This window comes from Juglans microcarpa x Juglans regia, chromosome 7D (assembly GCF_004785595.1).
Source record: "Juglans microcarpa x Juglans regia isolate MS1-56 chromosome 7D, Jm3101_v1.0, whole genome shotgun sequence".
Classification (NCBI taxonomy): domain Eukaryota; kingdom Viridiplantae; phylum Streptophyta; class Magnoliopsida; order Fagales; family Juglandaceae; genus Juglans; species Juglans microcarpa x Juglans regia.
The window spans coordinates 3635962-3658950 of NC_054606.1; the positions used below are offsets into that span (position 1 = coordinate 3635962).

Below are 22989 nucleotides of genomic sequence, written 5' to 3' on the forward strand. Positions count from 1 at the left end.
GAATTTGAAGATCATGAAGCCACTGATCTTATTCTTTTAAGAACTTATACTTTAAAGTAGTCAAAATGTATGTACTTTTGAGGCAACATGTCTACTTTTGAATTGAAACAAACACTACCACCCAAGACAAGCTTCCACACCATTAAACTTCAGAGAGAGAGAGAGAGAGAGAGAGAGTGAGAGAGAGATGGCCATGTTCACTGCACAAAAGGATTGGTGTAGAGACAAAGTTTCATCAGCTTGAGCTTTGGGCAGTCTTTAGGGAAAGAAAGCAGGCGACGGCTGTTTACCACAAGACCTCCAACTTTTTAAAGCTCCTCTTTCTATCGTAAGTGAATTTTACATGAAAGTAAGGGACGCCTTGGATCTCCAACTCCCAATAATAGTCAAAGACTCAAAGTGGAAAGGAATCATCTTCTCTCTCTCCAGCCTCACATGAATATCAGACTGCTTTTGGGTCTTCTGTGATCAACAAGTCCATATCATATCTGATAAACATGATTAGTTAGATGCATAAAGCACTTAGTGTATCATGTGGTAGAGAGACAAAGAGCTGGCTAAGCTTCGTGTGGGCAGTGTCACGGACAAGGATGCGGGCAGGAGATTGATGAGTAAAAAAGGGTGGCAAGGCATGAAAAAGAAGTTAACTTGGAGTAGTATGTTACAAAATATTATTATCTTCTTGTTGAAGAGAGATTACAATCCTTATATTGTAATAAGAAGTAGACCTACTACAACGTCCTTTTTCCTTTATCAATGCGTATTGGAATTTGAAAAAATTCACAACGTGGTAACTTCCTTTTGGCTGGACATCTCACTTTTCGCATTTGCCAACATTTTGTAAATATTCTATCATTGAGAAATCCATGTATCAATATGATGAAGGTGATAATTGAATGCCTAAAATTCTTGTAACCCAGATGATCATTTACAATGTAAAACTAGTATGCATTCCTGCTTTATCTATTCTAATTTAAGGATGCTCTGATCCTCCAAGAATTCCTTCGTATTGCCAAGCAGTCTGCCGCTTGGTTTATCTCCCTATGTACATGCTCTACATACAGTATGCTGATAAAAAGAAGGCTTCTGCCAATGGATTTATCTGGTGCCAAATCTCCCTGGCCTACTGCCCAATGGAGATTTGGCAGATAAACCATTACCAACACTATTCATAAGAGTGTAAAAGGAGGGTATGATTAGGGTGCTCAGTCTTTGTATTTCTTGCTTTTAACTCTGCAGTGTTAATAAAGGGACCTGGATTATTGCAGTACACGATCAAATCCTCGCTGGTCGAGAAGATTTGTTTCAGAAGGTATTGTTATTAGTTAATATATATAGAGAAATGATAGTTACAGTCGTAAGTGTGCAAGCGCCATGCAATTATTTTGAAAAAAATAAATAAATACAGGATTCATATGAAAAGAAATTAATTTTTTAATAGTGGATCTCACTCTTTTTTAAAGCGACTGTACGGCATTTATGCACTCAACGACTGTATGTAGTATTACTTATATTTATATATGTATGTATAGATGCTAGCAATTGGAACATAATCTAGAGATCATTACAAATGGAAAAAGGCAAAGGAAAAAAGAGAATTGGAAAAGCATATGATCCCACTTATTGTATTCTTTTTAGGGGTCATTAATGCTTTAAAGTATTCAAAATGTACATACTTTTAAAGGCAACGTAACTTTCCCCCTTCACTTGTGAAAGGATCGTTAATGGAGACAAAGTTTCCACAGCTTGAGCTTTTGCAGCCTTTAGGAAAAGAAACAAGGCAATGGCCGTTCTCTATAAAGGCACCAACTTTTTTAAAGCCCTTCTGTTACAAGTGAGTTTTACAGGAAAGTAAAGGAACTTCTTGGATCTCCAACTCGCAATAATCAGTGAATAATTGAAGAAAACTGGTATGGGATCCCGTACTGAGCACCACTTCCACATGTAATTTGATAAACACAAGTAGATTGATTGATAAAAGTAAAGAGAAAATGGTCTAACACCCTAGGTGCTTTGGGATTTTATGATCTTAATTGGTTTTCAATGTTTGAGATCAACATCCAAATTTCCAACTTGTTTAAACCAATACTCCCGGATCTATTTTCTATCATCAAATAAATCACCAAAATCATATAAGATTAACTATGATCATGGAACTGGCCATGGACCACCAAACTCTGTGGAGGTGGCCATGGAAGTTGACCTGACGTTTATAACCTGTGAGAATCAGAATATAAAATGTAGATTTGCTTGAAGTATTTGCTTCCAAATAAAAGAATGTCGAATATCTCATCGAAATTCCCAGGATTCAGATCAGAATCCTTGCTGCATTGTAAATGCCACCTTTGTTGCTATTGGTTATCAATATGCATCAAATTGTATATTTTTTATGAAGATCCAAAAAATGAAGAGGAAATCATTTGCATATTATCACCACCTTCGATCCACACTACCATTTACAAATTATTCTAACAATCCTTCACAATGACACAAAATCATTATTAGTTTTTTATGCATAAATGCATTCAATTTTGTCCCCTGCACCAGTTTTATGCATTAGTGCGTTCAATGTAGATTGATTAACAAAAACTGCTTTCAAAATGCAATGAAACAGGATTTCATAGTTTTCATAGTTCCCACTTTGACAAAGTTGTATGATATGCAGCTGGTCTCATGATATATAAGAAATGCTTCAATGAATTTTAAAACTGCTTAATTCAAGAATAGAGGTGGGTTTAATTCAGGATGTGACTGTTTTAAAGGGGAAATAAATTTTAGGGAGAGTAGCTACCTATTCTTCTGAATCAATGCATCGCAACCACTCTGTAAGTTAGACTACATTATTGAATACTTGCTAATAATATAAGCAGGTGCAGATCATTCCCAACGATTCTGCCAAAATGGACACCACGACAAAGCTACCCTCATGGTGGATAAATATAAATATGTTATATATATTTTCATTGTGTTTGTTGTGTGAAGACAAAGATAGTTGTCTGTTCTTTGGAAACAAGTTCCTACATGCAGCAAACTGCAGTAGAATGAAAACCGTTGCAACATGTGATTGTTGGCTTGGCTGTTTAATTACTGAAGGAATCTGTCACCAAGCAGATAAAACTCAACTAAACTCGCCTAAAGCCTGATTAGTTACCTAGACAAAGCCCATACAGCGTGCACAATGAATGGCACAACAATTATGCACAAGCAGGAGCAGAACATAATCCATGGATGGTTTCAAGAGTTCACACGGTTGGATCCTTCCCAAACCTCATCATTGCATGAGTTGCCAGCATTGAACCCCTGCGAGTCATTTCAACAAGTCGACCAAAGAGTGGCAGCTTTACTGTCTCCTTGCTCAAAAGAGGCTTCTTGTTCCACCTATACACATATTATGCAGAATCTGACATCACTATCTGGCTAATATGAACACAAAAACATATCTGAAAACGTTGGATAGTTTGAGATGTGATGAGAATAGATACCAAACACACTACTTACCAGACTCTACAACCCAGGCACAAGTAAGTTTAGAAGTACAAGCCTTCTTGCGCACTTAAACTTGTATTCTATAAATTAGACTAAAAAAATATAGGTAAAAATATCTCTCTTCTAGGTGAATTATATTTAGAACAATTGAATATACCGTTTCTGATTCTTATCTCCTTATCAGATCAAACCCAAAATTAATTAATTTTTCTGGTAGACAACCGGGTTTGGAATATCATAATAATGGTAGAACTTGAGTTACTACTGTTTTGGTATTCTTTTCTTCTATACAAAACTCCATAGTTTACAAGTGTAATTTATTAATTCCTTTCCATTTGTATCTGTTCTGCTTGTTGCCAATTACCGTTTGAGTATACAACTCTCTCTTGATTCCTCTGTTCATACTGATTTCATACATTACATATATGGTTTATGGTCAGGTTAAGCATTCCTAAATCTAAATCTATCTGTGCTCCCCATATAACTAGGCTCAACTAAAAGGTTAATATTTACCGGCCTATTGTTAACTCTAGTCCATCTCTGAACCTTCGAATCTCTTTGCCCCACTAAGCATCTTTTCAGTCATCTCCCAGTCTGGCATCAGGCTCAACTCAATACCGTATAAACTAGACCTACAGCTCGTGTTTTCTAGTTTTATATATATGTTCTGACAGGTACATTTCATGTAGGAATTTATGCTTTTGTTTAAGCTAAGTTAATTTGTACAACTTTGAATCATAAAGCCAAACTGCCTAATTTCAAAAACATGTCAACAACATTGGGTTTTCAAAATTTCTTAAAAAAAGCCAGTGGGGTAGTTCAGAAAAGCATTAACACACAATTTTGAGGGACATTGAGATGGCAGAAAATGGTTCCATACACCAAACAGAGAAATAGTAAGTGGACTAACTCTCAGACAACCCAACTTCATGGGTGGGAAAACTGCTCTGAAAATTGAATAGTTTGGTAGGAAATTATATAACCACTGTCTTCCATACCACGGCGAAAAAAAAAAAAAAAGGAAAAAAAAAAAAAAAAAAGAAGAGGAAAAAGTGGCTCCAATACAATTCCCCACATGCTGAGTTTTTATTTGCATTGAATTACATAGCAAGTACACTCCTCTTAAGTCTAATAAAGATAACACTAAATACCCTAATTGATGGGTTCCTTAACGGTACCAAATTCTGAGAGTTCCACAAACATTATTCAAAACATATAGTATGTCCTTTATTTGCTGTAAAGTGATTATAACTTCAAAACTTACGTAGCACATTTTAAGTTCATGAATAACATGAAAAATTCATTAGAAGAGGATATATTTTACAACACAACTGGAAAAAATTATAACAGGGAAAAGTACTGGTTGTAAAAGACAGTGCTTTCAAAATACAGCAAATGTCTCCATGTATCATGGTGTTCTTATCTGAAGCCAAGATATACTAATGATCGGATGGAACACGGTAAAAAGAAAGAGCTTTAGTGCATACCAATCTTCATGACGAACAACTTTGCCATCCACAACATACAACTTGATGAGTGATATCACACCTATGTCTTTCCCCAAGAACTTGTAGTGCTGCTTGTTGTCAATCAATATCTGTTTTTGAATGCAGAGATTAAAACAGAATCAACCCAAGCTAATTATTTAAAATAAGGAAAAAAAACTTAAACTTGATGAGAGTAGCAAATTATAGTTTTAAACCTCTTGCTTTCCTGGTGAAATTACATTTTCTTCAATGCTATATTCGACAATTCTTGATTCACTAAAGACCTGGAGATCATGGGGGAGAGTAGCCAAGTCTGTCAGACAATACTGAAGAATAAATGGACTACCTAGAACTCAATAAGACTCAGTTCAAAGCAAATATTTAAGGAACATCTCACTTCTATTGCATCCAAGCAACCAGTTTAAACTTTAACTAAAATGAGATTTGGAATCAACTTCCATTGTCTATGTAACATTTAGCTTTTGCAAATTCCGTTGCCTGATGATATTCTCCATATGCGTCAGATAAACTCCACACTCAATTTTCATATAAAATTACTACAATAATTGTGGCCTTGTATACGTGCAAGCACTGGGGTATCCACTGAGCATCATCCCAAATTCTAATCTGCTTGGATACCAAACAGTTTCATGAAGCCGTATTGTCATAGTATCGAACTAACAGCTTCAGTAAACTTTCAATGCATTTCAAGTATATGATTGTATATAATGTCAGCCATTAACATTCCTGCATTTTGCATGAATATGTTAGACATAGCCGCGGGGCAAAGGGCTACTTCCAATTTTGACCAAAGGATGGAAGTCCAGAGCAAAACCAACAGTACGTTTCAACCAAAATGTGTATTGGTACAGTACGCTTTACAATCTCATAATTCCTCATTAGTTTCCCCATAAAAATCGCTACAATTATCAGAAAACTTCCACGAATAGAACGTGCAGATTAAGTTTAAGACATAGGCCTCCAAAAAATGATGTTTGACAAGAAGCAAAGTGATAACCAACAAAGAAATAAGACAAACCTTGGAAAGTGAATAGAATGCAGACTTTATCTGCTTCACCCTGAACATTCAACCAAATAAATAATGTAAAACAGTGTTCATAATAAGTAAATACCAAATTAATCAATGATACCAAGAAATAACTTGTGGCTATTTTGATAAGGTTAAAAAGAATTTTGATGAATCCATTGCAAGAGACTATCCATTTAATTGTAAAGTTTTGTATGCATCATCGAGCTCGTATTTCTTCTCAATACAGACTAAATAAAACCAACACCCACCCTTTAGCACACATGAGCGGATCCTCAAAAGAAGCATCTGGAGCATAAATTTCAAAGTCGCGAGCTGTTGCACAAGATCCATATCTGAAACAATCAGTGACATTAACTCTTATGAGAACTGTGCAAAAAATAAGTGTGGATTTTTTTTTTAATTAGACGGAGGACCACACATAAACAGAAAGAGATAGAGAGATCTAAAACAAATAGATAGATGTCCCGGTTGAGAATGATTTAGAAAACTAAAGGAAACCTTATATATGCCGTGCCAAGAACAAGGGCTATAAGAGTTTGGAAGGAAGGAGAGAGAGAGAGAGAGAGAGAGAGAGAGAGAGAGAGACTCACAGGTGCAAAATATGAGGAATGATATCACTGAAATTGAATTTTCTGGGACTATATTCGCACGCTTCTTTGCAACACAATTCCCGCAACTGATCACGTTTGGCTTCAAGACACCACAGAGCATACGAACAGTCAGAACCATATTTACAAGCATAAAACCGGCTAGTCTCATATTTACAATCTTGATCGTTACACTTACCCCCCCCAAACAATATCTCGATCGTAATCAATATCAACAGTTAATTTAAGAAGAGAATAACAGTTACGACGTACCTTGTGAGACTTTGGCCATGGCGGATTCTGGGACTTCTTTGGCTTCCAGATAGGTCGTGATCTGATTGAGAAAGCAACGAGAGAATGAAGCGCTCAGAATGAGAGAAGGAAGCAGAAGAAGAAGCAACGGCCAACGGTAAAGAAGGTCTCATGGCTTCATGGCACGCAACGTGGCGACATTTCCACCATTTGTCGTTCTTGGTCCGGTGTTTGTCACTTCGCCACATGGACTTTTCTTTTTTCTATTTCTGGCCTTTATTTTATTTATATAATTTGTTGATAATTACAGCACCAGTAATTTCCAAAGAGTATTGCTTCCTCGATAAATAAATAAAGGATGATGCTACAGCTCCCGTTGGTCCCCGCTAGAGTTATAATATGTGTTTTTATATATTTTTATGTGTTTTTTTTAATTATTTTTTATGTAAATTTTTTTAATATTTTTTAAAAATAAAATAAATTTAAAATATCATTAAAAACACTTCTTTAATTAGAAAGTAAACAAAAAATCATTAAAAAATATTTCATTAATCACGAAGTAAAAAAAAAATTATAAAAAATATTTTTTATTTTACTTCGTGATTAAAAAAATATTTTTTAATAATATTATAAACTTTTTTTATTTTTTAAAAATATTTAAAATTATTAAAAAAATTTATATAAAAAATAAAAATAAAAATAAATGAATAGAGAGTATTGATTTTTTTTTTTTAATGAGTAATGCTATTCTTTATATTCATTTCTTATTTTCATTCAATGATGTAAGATGTAGCATATTTATCATTTTTAAATGATCATGATGATTATCAAATGATGATAAGAGTGGTGCTACTCTACTGCCTGCAGGTGTCCACTTAATGTGCCGCCTAATGCAACTTGTATTTTTTTTTTTTTTTTACTTTTTCTTTAAAAAAAAATTAAAACGTGTTTAATTTTTTTTTTTTAAAAAATATATAATTACACTAATAGTCATTTCTTTAACCATTAAGAAAAAAAATTAAATGCATGAGCGGTCAAAACGATGAGGTAAATTAAAGAGGCATAATAACATTATTCATGATGATAAATATGCAACATTTTACATAATATGATGAGAGTGAGAAATGATAGCGTGATATATAAAATATTTTTTTTATTGTATTATGAAATATTGAGAAAATATATATAATTTATGCAAGAGAGTGCCTATGGTCCGATTTATGACTAGTTAGATACTAGCAATAAAATATTCTCTTTGCAAATGTTATAATAATAAAAAATTATACGTTGAAATCTTATATTATATACCTCCACCTAATTAATACGCGATTTATATTTTTATCATTTTATTTTATATTAAATAATATTAAATAAAATGATAAAAATGATAAATCACTTATTAATTAAGTGAGGTATGTGGTATAAGACCTCTTTATAGCATTCTTATAATAGTAATGTTAGTAAGAGCTCATCATTATTAATGCTCATTGGCTTATTTCTTTCTTTCCTTAATTTCACTCACTCTAATTATAGACATTAGTAAGGTTAAATAAATATTTTTCTCCACAATAAATATACCAAGTCTAATTCTCTACTCAACGCATCTCTCATGATCTCATCTAAGTAATTAAGTATATCTGCCAAATTTTCATTAAAAAAATAATTTTTTTTAAGGTAATTAAAAAAGTAATAATAAATCTCATTCAAAAATTCTTATTTCATCTCATCCTATCTCATTTCTAAACATAATTAAACTAATCATTATAACTTTCTCAAACTTTTAAATAAATAACTTTTATAAAAAAAGTCAACTTTTTCAAATATCAACAAAAAGATAATATTATAAAACTATATTTTAACAATATTTTAATTTTATAATATTTTTTATTCAACTTATTCTCTCTTATTTTCTAAAATCTAAAAAATAGTCAACTCAAACTATTTCACTACTATTTACAAATTATTTTACTTTTATTTATAAAATTTTCATCTCATCTAATCTTATTTCCTAAACGAGCCCTTATACCAGGTATCAATCTTTAATTGATTGATGCAACATATTGATGTCAAGTATAAGCCATTAGCCAATTAAAGATTAATATATTTTATTCCGTTAATTTTCTAACAAAAATTTGATAAAATCATTTAATTATGTATTTTTTTTAAAGTTTAGATATTAATTTTATGAAAATTAAAAAACGAGACTTTCAAATGATATAAACGTGAATAGTAAAGAGTATTGTTGTTAGATAGGCCATGGAGCACAGCATTTAAAGTTAAGAAACTCCTGAGAGGGCTTAGGGGCGGGAGATGTTTGGACCATATAAAATAAAGTCCAATATTATATGGCTGATTTCTGTTGGCCCAAAACCTCCAGGCCGTGACTCCGTCGTGCAGAAGTAAGACTAGAGCAGACGACAGGGGACCAAGTCACCAAACTTAAAACTCAAAAGCAAGCATCCGCCGGAGAAATCTCAAATTCTTTACAGTGATCTGCTCCCATGTCCACCCACTCCTTCTTTTGACTTTTTACAAAGAATCTCTCTTCTTGATCTTTCAAACAAAGGAACAGAACAGGATTAAGGACACGAGGAGAAGAAGGGGATGGGGGTAGCAGTGGGCATGGATTCACTGACCGAGAGAGCCGCTATGATGAGAGAGTCGCTGCAAAAGAGCCAGACCATCACCGACAAAGTCGTCTCCATCCTCGGCTCCTTTGACCACCGCCTCTCTGCCCTCGAGAGTGCCATGCGTCCTACTCAGGTCCCACCGCTTCTTTCTCCCCTCACCCCATCTTTACGTTTGGGTTCCCCGGAAATATACTCGAGGAAAATACCCACAAAATATCTGTATAAAAGAACTGCCCTTGTTGCGGTTGGATCCGAATCAATTTGACTTCCATTTTACTTTGGAAGCCCAAGAGAAAGAACGAGCAAGACCCGTGATTTTGTTTTTTTTTTTTTTTGCCCCCTTTTATCGGGTATCAAACAGCGATCGGGGTTTTTCCCTTAGAGCCATTTTGTGATTTTCTTTTCTGACTGCTTGATAGTGGGAATAATTTTGTATTTACAGATTAGAACACATTCTATTAGGAAAGCTCACGAGAATATCGACAAGACTTTGAAGGTTGCTGAGGTTTTACTGGCCCAATTCGATCTTTCTCGTCAGGTTGGTTTCACAGATTTTCTACTCTTCCTGTTATTTGTTAGATCGCCCAGAATAGTTTCTTGTTCTTTTTTCTTCACTCTAAATGTAATGGTAGGAATTTCCCGGACACTTGGTGGCAATAAAAAAAAAATGTGATGGTAGGGATTGGTAACTTGAATTACAATCTTAGTTAGGCCGCGCCCACCTATCTAGGACCAAAGTCATTGATTTTTTTTTTTCCCCTTTCAATTAAATTTTTTGCCCCTATGATGTTTAGCTACTGATTATTTCACCCAAGGGAATAAGATACAGATCTGTAATGATAAACTTCTATTTGTATTCATAAGATTCAAAACACCATGAGAGCTATTTGAGGTAGCCTCTGCCTCCAATACATTCCAGACTTAAGAAATTTCCAGATGAAAAACTCTCTGACTTTCCTCCCCCTATATAACAGAAAGATTTTTTTTTTTATAAGTAAAAATATTGTATATATCAAAAGGAGAAACCAAGTACACTGAATGTATACAAGAAAACACCTTGCCCAAAATGACCCAACAAGCCCCTAATGACCCAAAAAGCCCATAATGCCTTCTAAAGTAGCTTTTTTTGTTTGGAATGCTGCTCTTGGGAAGATATTGACCACGGACAATTTGAGGAAGAGAGGATGTGTAGTGATGGATTGGTGTTATATGTGTAAAAAGAATGGGGAATCTGTGGACCACCTCTTATTACACTGTGAGGTAACTAGGGTGTTGTGGGATGAGATTTTTCAAAGGGTTGATGTTGCATGGGTTATGCCTATGAGGGTCGTGGATTTGTTGGGTTGTTGGAGAAAGATGCAAGGCTGTCATCAAGTGGTTGCATTGTGGAAGATGATGCCGTTGTGCATTATGTGGTGCATTTGGACAGAAAGGAATGCGAGATGCTTCGATGATAAGGATCGCACAATGGCCGAGTTGAAGAATTTTTTTCTCCACACTTTAATGTGCTGGTTTTCCGCTATTGTATTGCATGAGGATAATGTTCATGATTTCTTGTCTTTAATCTATCGCTTTTAGAATGTAATTAGGGGCCCTCTTGTATACTTCCTGTGTACAAGGGCTATGTCTACTTCACTCATATATATAATATTTATCTCTTAGTTATAAAAAAAAAAAAAAAAAAAAGATGCTCACCACCCCATAACAGAAAGCGTATAAATCTAACTTAACAGCTACAAATGAAAATTAGGCTCACAGCCATCAAAACTAACCATTTAACACTACTAACTTACTAACTCAAAACGCACGTTTAGGACAGGACCAAACGCAGCGTTCCATTTATTCCAACAACAAGGATTAACTGACGTCGCTTTGGCTTCCAGCATGCACTTCTCCTCTTCAACTCGCAATGGCTCCGTTTCAGAACCCCTTTACTTCACGAACTCCCCTTCACTTCACTTCAATTCTCCTCATCCCTTCAAGCCCTTCATCCTCTTCATGTCCTCGAACCCTAGGGCCCCTAACATCTGATGAGCTTTCTCTTAAGTCCCGCTTGAGGGCTGTTCAGGGTGCCATTCAAATGTCCATCGAACTGACATCATCAGTGAGGTTAGATGGTTTGTTGGCTTACAAAGTGAGAGTTAATGAGTTACCTGTTTAGTTGAGGAGATCGAGAGAGGGATTGATCGAGAAATGCCCACCTCCAAAACAGCTCTCTTGTCATTAAAAAATACTGGGTTTCTTGTGGACAGAGTGAACAAATATTGGGGGAGGATGAGGTCGACAACTAGGGTTGTGTATAGTCACATATCTTTAATTCCACCACCCGAGTTGATGAGGTTTGCAGACTCTTTTGCCATGTATGCTTGACACTTGGCATTGTTCATGTACTTGATTGCCGATTTGCCATGTACGCTTGCTTCTTGGCATTGTTTCTTCCTCTCTAGAAATTCTATTTAGATAATCTGGGGCTGGTAATTCTGACGACGGGACCAAAGAACTGCCCGTACATCAGACGTATGTAGCCTATGAATGCATTTATATATTTTCTGAGACAGTGCAACTGCAACGTGTCTTTTATTGGTTAAACTCCGAACCCATATAACGCGTCCCATTGCACCGATTAGGTAAATCATCAGTTTTTGACCAATGAGATGTTGCCTCAAGAAATTGTTTACACTAAGGGTACAAGAATTCAAGTTCCTATTATTTAGTGGTGTTGGTTGGAAAATGAGTGGACAGTAGTATGATTTTAGTTTCTGAGCTTGTAGTGTTTGAGGTATATGTGTAGTTTACTTTCTGTCCATGAATGTTCCCTTATGATGTTCTACTCTTTTATTTGTATGACTGTTGATATATTTTCATGGAAATAAATAGGCAGAGACAAAAATACTTAGAGGGCCACATGAGGACTTGGAGAGTTATCTAGAAGCAATCGGTCAACTAAGAGGCAACATTAAGTTTTTTAGCAGCAAAAAGGGCTTTAAAAGTAATGATGGGGTCCTCAACAATGCAAACAACCTACTTGCAAAGGCTATTTCAAAGCTAGAAGACGAGTTCAAGAAGCTATTATTGTCTTACAGGTTTGTATTTTCATGTTCATTGATGCTTTTGCATTGCGTAGCTGGTTCTTATGCGTGGGTACTGTTAATTCTTTTGCTCCTATAATCACCAAATACCCACATGTCACTATTAGATAATTTGACAGTGCCAGTTCTGCGCCCTTACAGTGACATTTATGTTCATGGAATTAATAATTCTTATGTATAAAAGGAATCTAAGCCCTGTGGCACAGTCAATTGCTCCAGCTTCATCTCACAGCTAACATAAATCATCTCTAGGGCAAGATTAAAAAAAAAAAAAAAAAAAAAAAAAAAAAAAAAGAAGAAGAAGAAGAAGAAGAAGAAGTTTAATAAGCAACAATTGAGTTGGAGTCCATAGTGGCTGGTTTTTTTTTTTTGATCGGTAATCAAGAAATTTTATTCATACTACTAGGCAAATTAGTCCGTTACAAACAATGGTCCCCGCCCAAGAAAACAATGTTTTAAAGAAAAAAACTTTCGGCTCCTCCATTGTTCTCTCGTGGTTTTCGAAGCTTCAACACATACATATTGAGACCATTTTCCAAATTGCTGCAACTTGTGAATTTCCTTGGAGACCTCTCCAGCATGCTAGAAAATCCACCAATCTACGGGGCATGACCCATGATAATCCAAGTCCTATAAAAAAATCAGCCCACATGGTCCTGGCCACCTCGCAATGTAGAAACAGATGGTCAACTGATTCACCATCTCCATACTGGCTAGTTACCAAGATGATTTGCCTTTATGAGAATCATATCCACTCTTTATATGCATTATGCATTTTTTATTGCTGCCGATGACATCGGCGTAAGAAACATGGTCATGTCATGAATCACTCTTTATAAGCTCCAGGTATGTTGTTTAATTCTGATTTTTTTGGGGTGGGATTTGGAAATTTCAGTAAACCTGTGGAGCCTGATCGTCTTTTCGATGGCCTTCCAAACTCATTGAGACCATCTTCAGAATCTCCTGGGCACCAGGGTGACTCTAATGGCAAGAATCCTTCCAATAACCACTCTGAGCACCAGAAAAGTAACTTAGAAAATGCTGTTTACACTCCTCCAACTCTTATACCACCACGGATCCTACCACTGCTCCATGATTTGGCTCAGCAAATGGTTCAAGCTGGTCACCAACAGCAGTTACTCTTAATTTACAGGTAAGAAGCTCAAACTCTGGTAGGTAAGATACATTACTTGTCTTTCTTTGTGTAGTCATCTCGTCAAACTGTCTTCATGAGAAGAGATTTACTATTTTGAATCTTGTTTGTGCAAATCTCATTGCAGTTTAGTGTGCTCATGCAAATTTTGTTGCAGTTTTGTTTTGATGTAGAATATTCTTTCATGGAAAAGGTTCCACATACATAACTACTATGCAGACATATTTATATGTACATGTATATAAACAACATACATATATACACATCTGTGTGCTTGTGTATAACTTTTTTGAAGTTTACATATTAAGATGTTTAACAATATACCACTATTTTATTTGGTTTAGGGATACCCGCTCTTCTGTTTTGGAAGAAAGCCTTCAAAAATTGGGAGTTGAAAAGCTTAGCAAAGAAGATGTTCAGAAGATGCAATGGGAGGTCTTAGAGGCCAAAATTGGGAATTGGATTCACTTCATGCGTATTGCTGTAGGTATCTGTCTGGAATCTGAGCACATTCTGCACATCTCTTGTTCTGAATATATGGTAATGTTGAACAGGTCAAACTGCTTTTTGCTGGAGAGCGTATAGTTTGTGATCAAATATTCGAAGGCTTCGATTCTCTCACGGATCAGTGTTTTTCTGAGGTTACTTCAAGTAGTGTTTCAGTGCTACTTAGCTTTGGGGATGCGATTGCCAAAAGCAAGAGATCCCCTGAGAAGTTATTTGTACTCTTGGACATGTATGAGATAATGCGGGAACTTCATTCAGAGGTATAGCTAATTTCACATCTACAAAGGCATGCACTAAGTATTCATTTTAATTTGATTTGTGGGCTGAATCTTTGAGGGATCTTTCTGGGTCATTTTTCTCCCTTGAAAAAGTAGTCACCATGGATAACTAGGTTACCAAGTATACATGGTCCAATCGAAACTGTCTGCTACTTTTGTCGGGGAACTCATCTGGATAGTTTCCAATATAAATTAATGATTATTTAGGCAGTGTCAGGTTTAAGTATAAAGATTTTTTAAACCACCCGCACCCCTTTCCTTCCAACTTGTTGATGTTCCATATGTCGAACATATACAAATGGATTTGCTTGTAAGAACATTAGCATTGGATTATGCAAATGCAAATGTAAAATTTGCATAATATGACATGATTTTGCATTTGGCTATTCCACTCAAAACTAATTCTCACATTGGATTATCCATCTATTAACCAAAATAATAAAAAAATATTATTAATTTAATATTTTTATTATTTTCTTACCTAATTTATTTTTATCATATTTTGCAATTCTTCAATTCATATCTTAATTAATAATCAAATTATAATTAAATTATTTCATCTAATTGCACCAATTCAAGCAAAACATACGACCTCTATTTTAAGAATCCGAAACAGAGCACCCTAACCGTTCTCTCCCACACCGTGAAGCTCCACCCTGCACGGGCCGTGCACCACTAGTAAAACCACCGTATGTCAACTCTATAGTAAGGACTTCATAGCTACTTGACTTTAAAGGAAACTGGTGAGCTAACCTTTCATCACTAGGAACACTAATCACCTCTTTTTTATCTCATCACTTCAACTTATGCAGAAATCAAAATCCAAGAACCAACCTTTAGACAGTGACACCCATTGTTGATGTTGCATTGTGCGAAGACTTGCTGCATTCCTAGGATTCTAACCATAATTTGCACCAAATGATACCCAAAAACTACCAACTACATCTTAATGTTCACACGTGAAATTTTCAAAACACCCAACATCAACACATCTAGCCCAACTCTTAGCATGAATGAATATTTGTTTTAAAGAGAAAATCCATCAATTCGTTACCCTTATGTAACCAATAACCTATAACAAGCTAACTCAAAGTGATTGATGAAGTAAATTAAAATGGGCTGGTAACTTTCAATTAGTAAAACCCATAAGTTATTTTTTCAACCAAAACCATATACTAAAAAAGAAAATGCAGATTTACATCAAGTTTCAATATAAAAATGATCAAACAACGAGTTTCAACCTAACATAACAGATCCAACAGCAATTTTCATGTCAGAAATGAAATTCCTTCAAAACCCAGAATTCATATTTGCCTAAAAACCACAAATAGGCTGAAGAACTAATGAGATTACGATAGCAGAATAAAAAAAAAAAGATCATGAATACTGAAAGCATATAGAAGGTTAAACAAAAGTAGTGATTGCATGCACTAACTCTTGATAAGAAGAGAGTATGAAAACAGAGGCGAAGAGAACTCTCCCAAGAAACGAAGCGAAAGCCATCGGAGAAAGAGAGAGAGGAAATCTAGGTAAAGGCCTGAAGTCTTCTCTGTCTCTCATGTGGCCACCGCATCCTGTCCGAAGAGGGACTCAAAGAAAAAACTATAAACATTGGAAGAATTTTTATCATATTCTCTGTTCAAGATGTGCGTCGATTTCTTCTTTGAGAGATGGATGTGCAGAAATTGGAGAGAAGTGGGAAAGAAATGGGGGACTATGTGCAGAAATTGGAGAGAAATGGAGAGAAGAGGGAGAGAAAGAGGGAGGCTTGGGAATACGAGGGAAAGGGGAGAGAGGGGAGTTGGAGTCTGGACCGTATTTTTTTAATAAAATATTCATTTGATCTATCTACAGTGCTAATCCAAATATGACCGGTGGGAGGAGATTACTGTAGCTCAAAGTCATAATATTATGCATTTGGCTAATCCAATGCAGACATTTTAAAGATAAATTATGCAAATATTTGCAAACACTGGCATTTGGATAATCCAATGCCAGTGCTCTAATGAAGTGCCTATATGTTTTCTTTGAGCTGCTGCTTTTTGTTGGTACTAGTGATTGTATAAAACTATTGCACGTTTCTAAATTGAAGAAAGAAATTGAATGGATTTTGAGGGGCAGGAGAAGAATAGAAATTTGAATCTGTTTCTGTTTTAATTTTCCTGTTTTCTAGAGTGTAGTAGGTATTTCCTTTGTATACTTCATGTGTACTTGGGCTATGCCTATTCATGATAATAAAATTCTTATTAATTAAAAAAAATAATAGAAATTCTGTGGGTAGCTGCGTTCTCAGCTTGATTTATTCTTTGATGCTTTATATAAATCCTTAGAGATCTCAATTTTAATGTTCTTTGATTTTGAAATCCCATACACAAGTTTCTCTTTTGTTTTCCTCCAATTTAGAGGAGGCTTGGTTTTTATTTTTTACTATTTTTTGTGCATGCGATGATATTTAATGGAGATATTTCAATAATTTTGATTCTCATTTTTTTCTTACATCTGTAATGTCTCACTTCTTTTAAAGATTTCGAGGTTTTTGTAGGTTCTTGTGCTTATTAGCAATTATCCTTTCAGCTGGAGTAATATTTCAATGATGCTACAATATCAATTTAAGAACTGAATTTATTTGCAGATTGAATTGAAATTCAAAGGTAAAGCTTGCACTGAAATAAGAGAAGCAGCCTTTGGTTTGACAAAACGGCTTGCACAGACAGCTCAGGAGACTTTTGGGGATTTTGAAGAAGCTGTTGAAAAAGATGCAACTAAAACTGCTGTATTGGATGGAACTGTCCATCCTTTGACAAGTTATGTCATTAACTACGTGAAGTTTTTGTTCGAGTAAGTTCAGCTAACCTTGGATCAGGATAAAATATAGTTTCATACATGATAGTATATTCTAGTTGCTGATGATTGAGCTATTAAAGCCAGAGATTTAAAATCTTCAATGGTTACTTTGTTTCTTTTCTTTTATTATTTCATTATATGTTTTCCCTTTTTCTTATAGTTTCAGCTTCACGATTCTGTTATATGCTATTTTAACTAAACTTGTTAGGGCTCTGAGTTTCCATGGCCTCACTAAATCTTTGGTTTTCATGACATGTTTAAAACATGAAGCTCCGTTTCTGATTTATAAAAAAAATGTTTAAAACACGAAGCTCTGTTTCTCTTCTCTTGTATTTATCTGTTTACGTTACTGAATTAGCAATTGAGGAACTAATCAATGAACTGTAAAATATTTCTCATTAAATTGGCACATATTTTATGATGTTCATCTTAATTCTAGTATGTCAAGATATATAAATGTGTGTTACTTTCTGAGATTCATTTATTTTTTCAATAGTCTTTACTCGCGGTCTTTTACTTGCAGTAAACTTTTGCTGATTTAATACTGAAGTTTTCTAATGATTAACTTGAAGATGTTGACCAAACTTTTACAGCTACCAGTCAACGTTGAAGCAACTTTTCCAAGAATTTGATAACAAAGATGGAACAGGTTCACAATTGGCCTCTGTGACAATGAGAATAATGCAGGCCCTCCAAACCAATTTGGATGGAAAATCCAAGCAGTATAGAGATCTTGCTTTGACCCATTTATTTCTCATGAATAATATTCACTATATGGTCAGATCTGTACGCAGGTATGTCATGTATATGTATTTTTTCGAGTTTTTACAAGCTTTTCTTGCCTGTGAATACGATGCTTGTTTACATTTGTTTTCAGATCAGAGGCCAAGGATTTGTTAGGGGATGATTGGGTGCAAAGACACAGGAGGATAGTGCAGCAGCATGCAAATCAATACAAAAGGAATGGTTGGGCAAAGGTAGTGTTCTACTGACCCTATTGAACCAAACCACAAGATCTGAATCATTTATTGATCTGGAGCTTTGGCTGATATTTGCTCGGATCTGTTTTGGGTAACATCATCCTATCATTTTATCTACTAAAACGTATCAAATTGTTTAAAAACCTATCAAAAAAATTTTATGTACTAAAACACAGTTCTGTCACTCTGTTAACGATTCAGCTGTAGAGCCTCTTTTTCCTCTTTTTTGAATAGACACAAGCATATCTGTACACATACACTCAAGCTAATGCCACTAAATAATGTATTGATTCTTATTGATGCCATCTTGCATAATATATATGTGTGTGTGTGTGTGTATATATATATATATATTTATGAGCATAGGACCACAGCTTTTATCGTTGTTGCCTTGGTCTCTGGACATGGAAAGCTTGAATGTTTGTAGGTAGCTCACATATCTTACAGACTCAAAGGAAATGCCTTCTTTACCAAAGTTTTCCGTCAATAGATAATTACTGATTCTATTATCATATAACCAGGGTTTACAATGTGAATACTACAGTGCACATGCAGGGATTGATGACTAAAATTCTTTTTGACAAGTAATGATGACTAAAATTCTAAAAAAAGAAAAGGTGATATTGGGATTAATGTATGCGTCATAATAACTTCATGCCAATGTGCCTTCTTGACCAAAGTTTTTTTTTTGATAAGTAATAATCTTTATTGATGTGAATGAAATTAGGCAATGTCGTATACAAAGTGAGACACCTAATTACATTCTAGTAGGCTAGAAAGAAGATAAAAACTTATGAACATTCCCTCCCTTCAATACAATAGCAGAAAACCACTGGAAAAGAGAGAATATAAAAAAGTTCCAGATTTTCCCTGCTGCACGCTCCTTGTTATTAAAGCACCTGTCATTCCTTTCCGACCATAAACACCACATTAAGCACAAAGGAATCATCCGGCACATGGCTGCTAGTTGGACACTACTATGAGATCTATTCCAGCATGCTAATAGATCCACCATGCTCTTTGGCATAGCCCAACTCAGCCCAGCTCTACTAAGAATACCAGCTCATAGCTCCCCAGCCACCTCACAATGTAAGAGCAAGTGATCTACCGATTTCCCACTCTTTTTACACATGTAGCACCACTCCGTGATCATCATACCTCGCTTTCTTAAATTATCAACGGTCAAAATCTTCCCATGAGCAGCTGTCCAAGTAAAAAAAGCAACTTTAGATGGAACTAATACCTTCCATATACTCTTCCATGGAAAGAAAGTGGGTTGTAGGACTGTCAAGACCTTGTAGAAGGATTTAACAGTAAACTTTTCTTTCCTCGTGTGAGTCCACAACATACAGTCACCCCCATTGGCACCTAGCTTTGCTGAATACAAGTAACTGTAAAAATCTGCCAGCTCTTCTAGTTCCCAGTCCTGAGCATTTCTTGTAAAAGTGACATTACAAGTGACCATCCCATTGGCATGACATAGAACTTCTGAAACTAGAGCTTGCTGATTTCCAGCCAAGTTAAAAACAACTGGGAAAGCCATTCAAAGAGGACTCTCCCCACTCCATACATCGAACCAAAAGCAGGTACATGTTCCATCACCCATCTCAAACTTGAGATGTTTTTCAAAGGTGTTCCATCCCTTCCTTATGAATTTCCACAGGCTTACTCCATAAGACCCCCTACCCTCTTTAGAGCTCCATCCCCCCCACACACAACCATACTTATGATCAATAACCTCTCTCCACAACGAGTTCACTTCCATTTGGTACCTCCACAACCACTTCCCTAATAGTGCCTTGTTAAATACACACAAATTTCGCACCCCTAGCCCCCATTCGCAAATGGACAGCTCACCCTTTGCCAACTCACAAGGTAAAGTTTGGATTCCTCCCCCATGCCACCCCACAAGAAAGCTCTAAACAACTTTTCTATCCGATTTGCCACACCCACCGGTAATGGAAATAGAGAAAGATTGTAAGTGAGAAGGTTGGAAAGAGTGCTTTTGATAAGAGTTAATCTCCCCCCTTTCGATAGATATAGCCGCTTCCAGCCCGATAGTCGTTGCTCAACCTTCTCTACCACTCCATCCTAAATACTCTTTGCTTTGAAAGATGCCCCCAAGGAGAGTCCAAGATATTTCATAGGGAGAGAGGCAATTTTACAACCTAGTAACTCCACTAAAGAGGCTATATTAAAGAGGCAATTTGATCAAAGTTTTACAAATCAAATGATGCTATTTTCTGATGCAGCAATATAATTCAGATATGCTTGGATGGCGTAAGTGTTTGAATCCACTGACTTATTTTATTTTATTTCTCCAACAAAATAAATAGTGTCTGCGCTTTTCTTTTTTTTTCTAATGTTGGGGAACCTCTCCGAGGCAGGGCCTTTCGGACCCACCCTTGCAGAGTACCATGCACCACACCCTCGGAAGTTTCCCTACACGGAACTGGTATAGTGTATACACATATTACTTGTAAAAAGCATACGTTTACTGTTTTGAAGGAACATTACTGTGAGAGGAGTATCCGTGTTGCTTCTTACCTGGATGGACCTTTCACCTGACGTACCCATGTCAACATTACTTGACATGAGTAAGTGTATGGCTATCAGACAATCAGAAGTGGAAATTGTTTAAAAATAAGCAAACCTGGCATTTAGCATTCCCCAGCCACATGCTGGTAAACTGAAAATCTGTAAAGAATGATTGTTAAAAGTGATGGGAAATAAGAATTGCATATGCTGACGTGCAGATATACTATGCTATAGAAAAAGAGTGCTGGGTATGCACTTTGATTTTCTATAATTATATGCACAAAATATATTTAAAATTCCTCCTTTTGTTGTACTGATAAAATAATTCTTGTTTTGCTGCATTTTTATCACAGTTAATTTCAGTTCTTTTCTCTGGAGTTTGTTTTGTCATGCTGTACCATGGCCGAAAATCAGAACACCCTTGTGAAAATAACTTGTCTTAACTTTATTTATTGCCTCTCTAGTGCTTATGTCATTTAAGATATTTATCTGGAAAGGAACTGGGTTTTTCCTTGCTAAATGCCAGGTCCTTTTCCTTTGCAGATTCTTCAGTGCCTCTCCATCCAAGGCCTAGCCTCGTCTGGGGGTGGGAGTTCGGTGGGTGTTGATGGAGGAAATAGTAGTGGAGCTTCAAGAGCGTTGGTCAAAGAGAGGTTGATGAGAAGTTACATCTTATGGACATTCCATTGTGGTATTTTTGTCCTCAACGTTTTGACCTAATGGGAGAACTGTGTTCTGTTATCAGGTTCAAGACATTCAATATGCAATTTGAGGAACTTCATCAAAAGCAATCTCAGTGGGCAGTTCCTGACACTGAGTTACGAGAGTCTCTCAGGCTTGCCGTTGCAGAAGTCCTGTTGCCAGCCTACAGATCTTTTGTAAAACGTTTTGGGTATCTTTTCTCATTTTTAAAGCAACTTACAAACATGTGTCCATGCATGCAAGCATATGTGGTTGTGTGCGCATGTACTAAAGAAGACATATTTCATGATGTGTTATATTGCGAAATCAACAAGATATATTCTGAAGACTCTGTTCATCAGTAATTGATAACGATACACCTGAATATTGTGATTCTGTAAATGATTAAAATAATCAAATTTAACATGCTAGAAAAGCTCTTTGTAAGAGCTACAAATGACTCGGCACTGTTGCTAAAAATATGTAAAATGAATATGATGCATTTTGTTTCCATTAAATGTCTAGTGTAGGGGTTAATACTGTGTTATACTTGTTTGTTTACATGTGGTTTTTCATGTGTTACAGGCCTCTTGTTGAGAATGGAAAGAATCCTCAAAAGTACATCAAGTACTCGGCAGAGGATCTTGAACGAATGCTGGGTGAATTTTTTGAGGGAAAGAACTTGAACGAACCCAGGCGGTAGATTTGAACCATTTCTCGTCGTGTTTCTGATAAGGCTGACCATTGACCTTTGGTATGGTGGTACATATGTCACTCTCCTTTACCGGAGAGTCGTGGTTCAGTTATGGTGGTCACATGTATGTGCCTCTGAGTGCTGGTGAAAAAAAATAAAGAAAGAAAGAAATCAGATTATAATGTTTGCATTTGCTTTGTAAAATTCTGAATAATGGGGTGTCTCAGTGTCTGTCTCCATTCTCTCCTCTAAGAGCAACTTGTGTAGTTTGGTGTGGCATTGTTCGAGGGCGTGTGCATGCAAACAGATATTCCGGTTTCAAAGTATACATATTTCCTTCCAACTTCTGTTTTTCAAATGTTACGACCATTGTTGTGGAATTTCATTTCTTAAGCAACAAATGAATGTGGATTCTTGTGCTGAAGCAAGATTAGCAATGGTTATTCGAAGATTACAACCTTAAATTATAAGAAAAATTCTGCTCATCATCCACACACTTAAAATAAATTTTTTATTTCTTTATTTTTTTATTTTTTCCAGATTACTAGATTGTAACTAGGTGTCTCACTATGTATAATTTTTGTGTACTTGAACATTATCTAGTTTCAATCTATTCAATAAAGTTTCTTACTTGTTCCAAAAAAAATGTACTTCCAATTGTACTGTGAGGGATTTGTTTTGTTGTCTTATTTTGTTATTGATACACGCACAATTTTTTTATTATATTTTTTA

At 35.6% G+C, this 22989-nt stretch overlaps 2 protein-coding genes across 2 annotated transcripts; one reads left to right on the forward strand and one right to left on the reverse strand.

Annotated features, from left to right (window-relative positions):
- Positions 1 to 2930: 2930 nt before the first annotated feature.
- On the reverse strand, positions 2931 to 7120 carry LOC121238682. Its single transcript, XM_041135661.1, has 7 exons — positions 6885 to 7120; positions 6615 to 6714; positions 6273 to 6356; positions 6013 to 6052; positions 5189 to 5257; positions 4974 to 5083; positions 2931 to 3378 (listed from the first exon to the last, which is right to left on the reverse strand). The coding sequence occupies exons 1-7, from the start codon at positions 6901 to 6903 to the stop codon at positions 3243 to 3245; spliced, it is 558 nt and encodes a 185-aa protein (XP_040991595.1). The 5' UTR covers positions 6904 to 7120; the 3' UTR covers positions 2931 to 3242.
- A 2098-nt stretch (positions 7121 to 9218) lies between these two features.
- Positions 9219 to 22600, forward strand: LOC121238646 (exocyst complex component EXO70A1-like). The gene is made up of 12 exons (XM_041135611.1): positions 9219 to 9626; positions 9936 to 10031; positions 12371 to 12576; positions 13478 to 13735; positions 14080 to 14218; positions 14290 to 14502; positions 17153 to 17358; positions 17958 to 18158; positions 18242 to 18341; positions 21426 to 21535; positions 21628 to 21774; positions 22149 to 22600. The coding sequence occupies exons 1-12, from the start codon at positions 9468 to 9470 to the stop codon at positions 22264 to 22266; spliced, it is 1953 nt and encodes a 650-aa protein (XP_040991545.1). The 5' UTR covers positions 9219 to 9467; the 3' UTR covers positions 22267 to 22600.
- The last annotated feature ends 389 nt before the right edge of the window (positions 22601 to 22989 follow it).

Coding starts and splice junctions, on each gene's coding strand:
- LOC121238682 (XM_041135661.1), bottom strand. Junction 6,053..6,272: donor CCGCTCATGTGTGCTAAAGG/GTGGGTGTTGGT, acceptor TTGAATGTTCAG/GGTGAAGCAGATAAAGTCTG. Junction 5,258..6,012: donor CATTCTATTCACTTTCCAAG/GTTTGTCTTATT, acceptor CATGATCTCCAG/GTCTTTAGTGAATCAAGAAT.
- LOC121238646 (XM_041135611.1), top strand. CDS start 9,468: ATGGGGGTAGCAGTGGGCATGGATTCACTGACCGAGAGAGCCGCTATG. Junction 14,219..14,289: donor TTCACTTCATGCGTATTGCT/GTAGGTATCTGT, acceptor AATGTTGAACAG/GTCAAACTGCTTTTTGCTGG. Junction 14,503..17,152: donor TGCGGGAACTTCATTCAGAG/GTATAGCTAATT, acceptor ATTTATTTGCAG/ATTGAATTGAAATTCAAAGG.